General features: G+C 44.0%; 2 protein-coding genes across 2 annotated transcripts; both read left to right on the top strand.

Moving 5' to 3' along the window:
- The first annotated feature begins 300 nt into the window (after positions 1-300).
- LOC132261428 (probable 26S proteasome non-ATPase regulatory subunit 3) lies at positions 301-1,926 on the top strand. Its single transcript, XM_059760241.1, has one exon. The coding sequence runs from the start codon at positions 386-388 to the stop codon at positions 1,871-1,873; it is 1,488 nt and encodes a 495-aa protein (XP_059616224.1). The 5' UTR covers positions 301-385; the 3' UTR covers positions 1,874-1,926.
- A 148-nt stretch (positions 1,927-2,074) lies between these two features.
- LOC132263488 (uncharacterized) lies at positions 2,075-9,944 on the top strand. The gene is made up of 3 exons (XM_059763270.1): positions 2,075-2,873; positions 4,160-4,654; positions 5,946-9,944. Exons 1-3 carry the CDS (start codon positions 2,241-2,243, stop codon positions 6,942-6,944), a joined length of 2,127 nt encoding a protein of 708 aa, XP_059619253.1. The 5' UTR covers positions 2,075-2,240; the 3' UTR covers positions 6,945-9,944.
- The last annotated feature ends 72 nt before the right edge of the window (positions 9,945-10,016 follow it).

The raw sequence follows: 10,016 nt of genomic DNA, 5'->3' as shown, positions 1-10,016 counted from the left end.
GATTTTACCGTTTGCAAGCTGCCAACCTTCACATTGCGCAGAGCGAGAGCGACTTTATGTTTCACGCGATGCTTCACTGCCGTTTTCTAACACCTAAATGCAAATAAATAACTTGAAAGTGAGAGATATGATTACTTGAAATGTTGGAAGAGTTGTAATATCAATAAAATAAGTTCCAGTCAATGCATTTATTCATGCAACGAGTAATGTTTTTGAATGAAATATTGAGTGCTGCCAACATTGCACTTTCACTCGGCGACTTTCGACGAGTTGGGCGAGTTGTGTGAGAAAACTTGACAGTTCATTACTCGGCACTTTTTGATAATTTGTTAGCCTCACTTTTTCGCAAATTTCACTGTTTTCTTGTGAGTAAAGTGCTCGTGAAATGGGTCAACAGACAGCAGAGACTGCAGTGGTGCAGGATGTGGAGATGGAGAGCGCGGAATCGCCGCCAGATCCGGAGAAATTGAAGGTAGAAGCGGATGTTTTGGCCGTGCAGGAGATCAGGGAGCATGCCAAGCAAATTGAGAAGGCCGTCGTGAGCAAGGAGCCCCGATTTATCCTGCGTGTGCTCAGAGCACTGCCCAACACACGTCAGAAGACCAACGCTGTGGTGATGCGGAGTCTGGCCACACAGCTCTATCCGGTGGGACAGGAGAGGAATGCCATTCTGGCGTTCGTCGAGGAGCTTCCTGCGGGGACAACAGAGCTCGATGTGCCCCGCGCAAGAGCGGCCACAAAGTCCCCCTTGCCAGAGGTGGACGCTTACTATCATCTTCTGGTGCTGGTGCGCCTCTTGGACGGGCGAAATCTGGAGAAAGCGTCGCAATTTTCAGATGCTCTGATGAACAAAATCGTCACGCAGAATCGTCGCACGCTGGATCTTCTGGCCGCCAAGGCGTACTTCTATCACTCCCGAGTGGCAGAGTTGACCAACAAACTAGACAGCATCCGAGGCTTTTTGCACGCCCGCCTGCGAACGGCCACTCTGCGAAATGACTTCGAAGGGCAGGCGGTAATCATCAACTGCCTGCTGAGGAATTACCTTCACTACTCCCTGTACGACCAGGCGGACAAGCTAGTGAACAAGTCCGTGTTTCCTGAGACGGCCAGCAACAACGAGTGGGCGAGATTCTTGTATTACTTGGGCAGAATCAAAGGCGCCAAGCTGGAGTACAGCCAGGCGCACAAGAATCTCGTGATGGCTTTGAGAAAGGCGCCCCAGAATGCCGCTATTGGCTTCCGCCAGAACGTGCAGAAGCTCATCATCGTGGTGGAGCTCCTGCTCGGTGATATTCCGGAGCGTCAGATCTTCCGTCAGGCCGCCCTGCGCCCCTCCTTGGCGCCCTACTTCCAGCTCACCCAGGCTGTCCGACTGGGCAACCTGAAGCGCTTCAGCGAGGTGTTGGAACACTTTGGGCCCAAGTTCCAACAAGACTACACTTACACGCTCATCATTCGACTTCGGCACAACGTCATCAAGGCGGCGATCCGCTCTATCGGACTCTCTTACTCGCGCATCTCGCCCCGAGACATTGCCAAGAAGCTCGGCCTGGACGCAGCTGAGGATGCTGAGTTCATTGTGGCCAAAGCCATCCGCGATGGCGTGATTGAGGCCACGTTGGATCCTGAGAAAGGCTTCTTGCGCAGCAAGGACAGCACTGATATTTACAGCACGCGCGAGCCTCAGCTCGCCTTCCATCAGCGCATCTCCTTCTGTCTGGACCTCCACAACCAGAGCGTCAAGGCCATGCGCTACCCGCCCAAATCCTATGGCAAGGATCTCGAGAGCGCCGAGGAGAGACGTGAACGCGAGCAGCAGGACTTGGAGTTGGCCAAGGAGATGGCCGAGGAAGATGATGACGGATTCTAGGCCCAGTTCTTTTTCATTTGTATCTGGAAGATCTAATAAAGATATTTTTGTCGCGAAAAACCTTGCGAATTTCCCAATGCCAGCGAGGAGAATAGTGCGCGAAGGGCGCTAGCGGTATCGGTTGGGGTGGTGAAAAGAGCGGAGCGAAACGGTAAAGCTGAGGTGCGGAAGCGGTTGGTGGTGACCCTGCTATTCACCACATCATGGTGTCACACACAAGTTGAAAGAATTGCAGAAGAAGCTGAAAATTTATACATGAATTTGGGTAAAAATCGGTCTTGAGATCAATTACCGTGTGCGTAGATACTGTGCAAGGTGAATGGGAATATCGATTCATCGTGCAGGCAATCAATGAGTGCTGGAAATAATGATTTGTAAAGATTCGGTCGTCTCGTGGTTCAAGGAGCTAGAAAGTTACAAACGAATTGACACAATGTGCACCCTGCTGAATATGTGCCTTCCATTTGAGCTGCGATTCCTCGGGACGTGCTTGGAGGAGCTGGGCAGGCGGGACTCGCAGGAGCTCCGCGGCATCGAGCTGCGCGTGAACAATCCCACAGAGCTGGCGGCGGACATTGCCTCCTGTCAGTCGGGCGAGCCCACCGACATGAAGATCCGCCGGAAGATGGCCCTCTACCTCGCCCTCATCCGCGTCTGCAGCCGCCCGTGCGTCAACGAGCTCTTCCGCACCCTGGATGGATGGGGCGAGCGCGACCTGGGCAAGTTCAGCGACGGCGACCCGCTGCAGGAGCTGCTGCTCGTCTACACCATGGCCACCAACCATCCCGTCTTCTCGTTCGAGCAGCGCATGAAGTGCGCAGAGATCTTCACGAAGATCAAGGAGAGCCGCCCCGCGTCCCTGCCGGAAGCCGCGGCGCAGCAGCACGCGGCGCCGCAGCAGCCGCTCCTCACCAACTCCACCGCCTCGCCGCCCGGGATGCACGCGCTGCACCACCACCAGCTCATGGGACAGCCGCAGATCCCCATGGGATACACTCAGGTGAGTCGCACGCCGCCTGGACACGGCTTTCCCAGCGGCTTCTCACTCGAGCCATATTGCGCGTCTCACGAGATGCTCTTGAGCCAACGTCTTCCAGACTCTATCAGCAGACAAAGCACTTCTCTCCTTAGCGCATTTCACTGCGAAAGTCCCTGAGAGTAATAGATCTCTGTGTCATTTCAGGTGCGAGTCCTGACCAAGAGTGAAACAATTCACAATTCTAATCTCTCAAGCGATTGAATAGTAAAAGAACGATAGCATCAGCATGCTTTTTTGTGCTTTCGAGTATTGTGCGCAATCTTGAAACTGGAATTCCGCGGAATTTTATGCCCTTTGTTTCTCAAATACTTGAGAAACGTTCGAATATTCTTATTGCACTCCGATCGATTAGACGGAGATTTCAATTTCACGAAGTAATCTTTCCAGCCAATCTAATTGTCTTATCCTGAAGATCTTCCATGACAATGGCATTCTGTCCCTTTTATCAAATTCCTGCTGATAAGCTTGCAGAAGGTCTCAGGGCAATCATATCTGAACGAAATTTATACTAACTGTCGAGTTGTTCACTGAGAGGAAAGTAGGAGTGAAACTAAGACGCTATTGTGATTAAATAGGAAAAAATATGGCTAACATGAAACTCGGTTTAAAAATTCCCAATCATGTTTTAATAACTCTTCTTTTTTTCCGAGTGTAGAATAGAATCAAACTCCATAGGAATGAAACTAATCAATTGCATTGTTCTTAAGGTTTAACTGGAGAAAAAAAAACATTATCTCACCTTCCGTGGTTTTCGTGCTGAAAAGCGAAATTTCCAACTGATATTACCGATATTACAGTCAAAAGAGAGTAGCAAAAAAGTTGCGTGCAATCGTAATATTTCAATGCTTCGGTGCTATTGGCAGAAAGTGAAAGAGTCCACAGAATAGATCAATTATGAACAACCTATTTTTATCATATTGCTTCTTCGGATATTTAATGAAATTCAGAATTTGAGAATACTGTCCAAATTGCGGTTGAGAATATTTAACTTTTTGCGGTCGTAAAGTTTCTCAGTGAACAATTTGATATGAAATGATTTTATTCCTTCTGCTCAATGTGAAAATAAAACAATCGGATTTTTGCGGAAATGTTGAGTTCAAAATGAAAATTCTTCGACTGTCGCGCCCTAAAGGGTTAAATAACAATGTAATACTTTGATGAGTCTCATTAAGCTTCAATTTCTCTGCAGTATTAGTCAGTCCTTCTCTGCGAAAGTCATTAACTGAACTGTCTTTTGCTCTCTGCAGATAATACCAGCGGCGGAGGCTCAGCTGGGCGCCCCCTTAATTGATCCGATGATGCAGTTGCCGCCTGGCATCACGATCCCCACGCACGACTTCACCGTGGGTCCGCCGACCACGGTTCACTGGACAATGCGGCACGGCGGCAATCTGGCGGCTCCGGCTGTACAGAACGCTCCGCTCGACTCCATCTCCCTGCACGCCACGCAAGCCACACAGTCAACGTCGCCGCACCTGAGCCAGCCGTCCTCGCCCAGCGCGAGCCGAAGTGCGAGTCCAACGCGAACTGGCCAGGGCGGGAGTGGCGGACACGGGACCAATTTGGCGCAGCCACAGAGCCACCTGAGGGGGACTCAGCAGCAGGGACAGCAGCAACGAAGGGTGAGCCGGCGTCCGTCGGTGGAGACGACGCCACCGCCGCCGCCCATGCAGGCGCCGTTGAACTACATTCTGGGCAGTGACATCCTGGTGCAGCAGCAGAACCACAAGAATTTCGAAGAAGTAAGTGACTGATTGAGACTTTTCCTCCCCTTTTGACCTACGCCCCCACCACCGGGTAGATATAGATGGATGCATTTTGAGTGAATCACTCACTAATAAGACTTTCTACCCGCTTTGGATGCTGAGTAGAAGAGTGCAGAGTATAAATTGTGCAACGGGGAATTGCAGGATTTCACACATTCAATCATTCAAAAAGGAGTTTCTTTTAAATACTGTCAAGGATTTTGCCAGGAATTTCAATAACTCGATCGATCCTTCATTATTTAAAATACTAAAACACCAAGTTTACTGTTCTATGTATGCCTCAGTTGTGGTATTAAACTAACAACCGAGAAATGAAATCGTCTCAAGGTTAGGAATTATGAATCCTTGATTGAGATTCTGTCCAAACGTCTGCAATTAATTGCTCATCTAAAAGTTAGTGAGATCACTGAATGCACACAAATGACTTCTCCAACTTTTCTAAGGCGTTTCAGGACAAAATACGAAATCTGAAGTTACTGTAAACGAGTCCTTTACATCTTCTAAGACTAATTTATACTTATTTTTGTGTGGGAGAATCTTTGATTCATCAAAATCAACTTAAATTCCGATGAGTACTCTTGGAAATTCCCTTTGTTTCTATTTCGGTTACATAAATATTGTGATATCTTGATGTAAGATTATCAATTTTCCTTCAAATTGATCCTGGATTGGGGACAAAAGGGTTGCTAATCGGGGAAATGTGGGAATTTTTACTCCTGATTACACAATTTATCCTACGTTGCACTCGTAAAATTGGTTAAAAAGGTATAGGAGGAATCGAACGTAGGGCGAACAGACAAGCTTTTTTTTACAATTCATTAACGCGATATTACGCACAGTGTCTAGAAAAAAATTCTCTTTATAGTTAGTATTATACATATTTAACATTAAGAGGTAATGAAGAATAGAAATGAGCGGTTTATTTAGCATATATTTTATGTTACTTCCTTCCTGAAATTGTTGATAAAATACAAGACAAGAGGTCTCTGTCCTGAAATCACATCTGGATTGAAATTGAAGTCAGTCAGTGCCTGAGATAGAAGCGAATGTGTAGGCGCAAGTTTGTGGATTGATCCATGTTATTACGGACAGAGACGAGAATGGAAACTAACACCCTGACAACATCGGCAAAACCACGATCTGGGTAAAATCTTCGATGAATAGTTTTTCTCTGGCTAGTTGTAGGTTTATGTTGGCGAATTTGCAGTGGTTTTCAGTGGGTTTGCTCATGGTATTATCTTGTATCCTCTCACGTTCGCCGTTTCAGATGATGCTGACTGTGGATGGTGCGCTAAGCCAATTGCAAACCATCTGCCGCAATGGCTATACGCGGCCGGCGCACACGATTCAGCGCCAGGCAGCGAAAGGGTCTGGTGGTAGTTATGGGCATCAGCAAGCGCAAAGTACGCACCAGAACCACCATCAGTCAAGTAACTTTGCACCAAATCCAACCGGATTGGCGTACGCGCTCAATAATATGGCATTTGATAATGTTCACCACCAGGTTAAGTCGGGCGGCAGTGATTCGGGCAGTTCGGCTGGCTCGGCGGGCGACTTGTCGCCGCCGGAGACGCCGTCGGCCATTGTCACCGTGGCATCTGCGTCACGCCTCCGTCCGGACAAGTTGCACATTTACACGCCGCCCGCCGCAATTGCCAGTCCGTCGCAGCCGGTGACGTTCGCCAATGTGGAGTTGTGTGTGGCGCCGGCAGGCAGCACCGCCGGCAATATGGTGTTGATGAGTCAGCCGGCGTTTCAAACGACTTACCCCACATTTCGGCAGCCGCCGCCGCTGATGGCGCCGCAGCAGATCACGTCGCCCACGACCGCCACCACGACGAGCAGCTTCCGCCATCCGTACCAGCTGCAGCCCAACGGCGAGTTCCTCTATCCGGCGTACACGCCGACCGCGGCGCCGATCGCCCTGATCAATCCGCCGCCGGCGAGCAACGTGGCTAGTCAGACCGCCATTCGCTCCTCGCCGTCGCTGCAGCCCGCACAGACGCAACACTTCGTCCAGACGTATCCCAGCACAAAAATGGTGCTCTCCTGCTTCAACTGCGGCTCGCAGCTCCACACCGGCACTAACTGTCAGGAGTCCTCAATGGAGGACGCGACGCGCGGGGCAATTTACAAGCTAGACTACAACGCCGCGACCACCTCAGCCGCACAGACGGCGGCGGTGGAGAGCGTGACAAACGCCACAGCGTCCGTTAGCGCACAAGACATCGCCGCCGCGCCATCAGTGGCCGCCATGAACAAATGATTGAACGCATTCTGTCTCTAAGCGCCGCCATCGAGATGCCCTATTCCAGTCCGCTGTTTGTCTCGTGTCCTCACGTTTCTCTCCCACTCCACATGATGCTGTAGTGCGACGAAATCCACGCATTTTCTGTGCCATTGCCTTTTAAACGACGCGTGTCAGGTGAATGGGAGAGTTTTTAGGAGTTTGATAGTGTTTCATTTCCACATGCAATTCACACACTTGAAGAGAAATGTGTCCTGTTTTCACACCTCCAACTCTACTTAACTGTAATCACATCTGCATTATTACAAAATCAACCTTTGTAAAAGAGATTAGTGAGTGTGACACTAGGCAACATGGGGAAGTTTCCTGATGTTTTCTTCGGAGGGGAAAAGTGGAACGTAAATTAAATTTCATGCTGAATGTAGTTAAAAGCTCAAAAGACATAACACGCATATTTTAGATGTAGAAAATTATCTTCGTGACGATTTTTCTTCCCTTCCTTTTTAGGGAGTTTATTTAGGATTGGAATACATATAATGTCTTAAGAGACGCATGAAATAGATTTAAAAGCTAGCTAAGTATACAAATCGTTTGATTTCTTTTCTTCAAAATTATAATTCTTTTCTTTTTACAAATGAGTTCTGAAGCAAAAGCTAAATGTTGGATTTTTGTGCAAAATTCTGGATTGACAATTATCGAAATTATTCTCAAGTTGCGCAATGAAATGATAATTTGCAAGATCGAGTGTTGCCTAGTGTAGTTTTTTTCTAAGTGAACTACTGTTTTCTTTTTGTATTTTAAATAAACACAAACAATAAAAGAAGAACTTATTTTGCTTCTTTCTGCTTGTAAAATTCTCTCAATTGATATGTTATTTTTCGAAGAAACAGAATTGCTTTAGTCAAATGGAAATATTTTAGTGTATATTTGAAGCTCAAGTTGGCAAAAAACAAATGTAAACTACGCAAAATTTAGAGAAAGAAAAGAAAAGTGACAAAAAGATTTATTGAAGAGATGAAGAGCAGATTGAAAGAAGTGAGAAAGAGTGAAGATCTTGCTGAAGCGCCCCGACACGTGGTTTTGCTGATGTTATAGAAGAGTTTCTTGTCCCTGGTCGTTATAAGTTGGATTAATTCGTACGATATTTCAGATTTCCAAGTATTTTAGGCATTGATTGACTCAAATTTGTCATGAAACTCCCTTTGAGTGATACACAATCTCTGGATAACCCTGTACAAATTAAATGTCTTCATGGCAGAAGCGACAGTCTTGGGATATTTTACCCGGTTTAGCGAATGCGGGCCAACAAGCCCAGGATTTTTAGGGGAGGTTCTGTGGGGAAAAGTGAATGCGATGTAAACTCTTTCCACAATGTCAAGATATTTGAGGCATTTCATAGTCCGCGAACTGTGAAGTGATCTTTCCGGGTATAGATCGGTGGCCGTGTCGGGGCCATAAGAATATTTCATTGTAAAAAGCGTAGATTTAGGAGCCTAGAGAGTAATTTATATAACAGAAAATACAATGAGAAGAGGGACTATATTAAAATGATAAGAATTATTTCATAGTGTCCATCGAGATCTAATAAGTTCAAAATGTAAAGAAATACATATACATATTACACAAGAAAATGAAGAGGAAACTGTAGTTTTTAGAGCATTGATGTCACAATTTTTGACGATGAGAGAAAGAGTATCAATGAATAATGAAGATACAAAACCCGATAAAGTTAAAAGAAGATAAAAAAAATGTGAAAATTTTAGGAATATAACAAAACAAGAAAAAAACACTAGTATTAAAGATAAATCAGAAATGAACTTTTCTCCTTTCATCAGACTTTTTAAGATTTTTATGTAATGTGTAATGTAAAATGTCATTGAAGAGAAAATACAACAGTGTGTTCAAATTATAAATTGACAAGCTTCGCGTCAAGAATTAGAGAAAAAACGTTAATAAGCGGAAAAAATATCATTTCTATACCCTTCTCAAAGGCAAATCATGTCATTTTTTCTTCCAGGGAAAACCTGCCAGCAAATCAAGAAGTAAAAAGTAGAACTTTTTTCATCTTGTATTTTTCTTAGAGCACTTGTTTTACTTTACGTAGAAAAAGAAACTGAGCATAAACATTAAGTGTAATGATAAAATGAGAAATTTGTCGTATTTCTTGTGTAGAAAAGATTGCGAACAGGAAAATTTTGAAGAAAAAAATTATTGCTTAACATTAAAAAAAAAATATTTTTCCCACAAACTTTAAAGAAGAATTATCTGGATTTTCTCCTCTGAAAACTCGACAAATTTCTTTATCGCGTGGAGCAAATTGTGCAGTGAAGATTATTACAAAAAAAAAATCAGAAGATGAGTAAATGAAAGTACCCAAAAGACTATGACTTTAGCGTTTCTTTTTTATAAACAAAATATAATTATTATGATAAAGAAGTAATATTAATATTAAAGAGTCAGATGAAATATTGTATAACTTAATCCTAAATAAATGTAATATCGTTAATCAATTACAGAGAGAAAGGAAAAATGAGTAAAAATCTGTGTAAATAAGTATAAATCTAAGAAACTGAAACACGTAAATAATAAGTGGCATGAGTAGAAAAAGTGTGAAAAAGAAAATCGAGAAAAATGTAAAAGAAAAAGATGAAAAAATCAAAAGTCATAGAAAACGGAATAAAAAAAAGTGAGTACGAATAAGATAGAGGTAGAATTTTATGAAATGAAGTGAGAAAGGAATAGAATGTAAAAAAGGAGAGATAATTTAAAGATGAGATCAAATTCTACGAATAATGTATAAAAAGTAATTCAGTAAAAAATGATAAGAAACACACAACACATATTTATGACGGTGATTTGTTCTTATTTCGGGTTTTTAAACACTTATAAATATGATTAAAAAAAATTTAAATTAATAAAAGAATGTAAAAAATCAATTAGAACTATGAATGTTATATATACATTATGAAGATATATAAGATAAAAAGATTAAAAATTACAATAAAAAAGTTCTGTAACACACACATTCAGCAGCTCTTTTGTGTTTTCATTCCATAGCAAGAGACTAATTGCCCCAAAACTACGAGGATT

This window comes from Phlebotomus argentipes, unplaced genomic scaffold (genome assembly GCF_947086385.1).
Source record: "Phlebotomus argentipes unplaced genomic scaffold, Phlebotomus argentipes genome assembly contig_15, whole genome shotgun sequence".
Classification (NCBI taxonomy): Eukaryota; Metazoa; Arthropoda; class Insecta; order Diptera; family Psychodidae; genus Phlebotomus; species Phlebotomus argentipes.
This window is presented reverse-complemented; position numbering and strand designations above follow the sequence as displayed.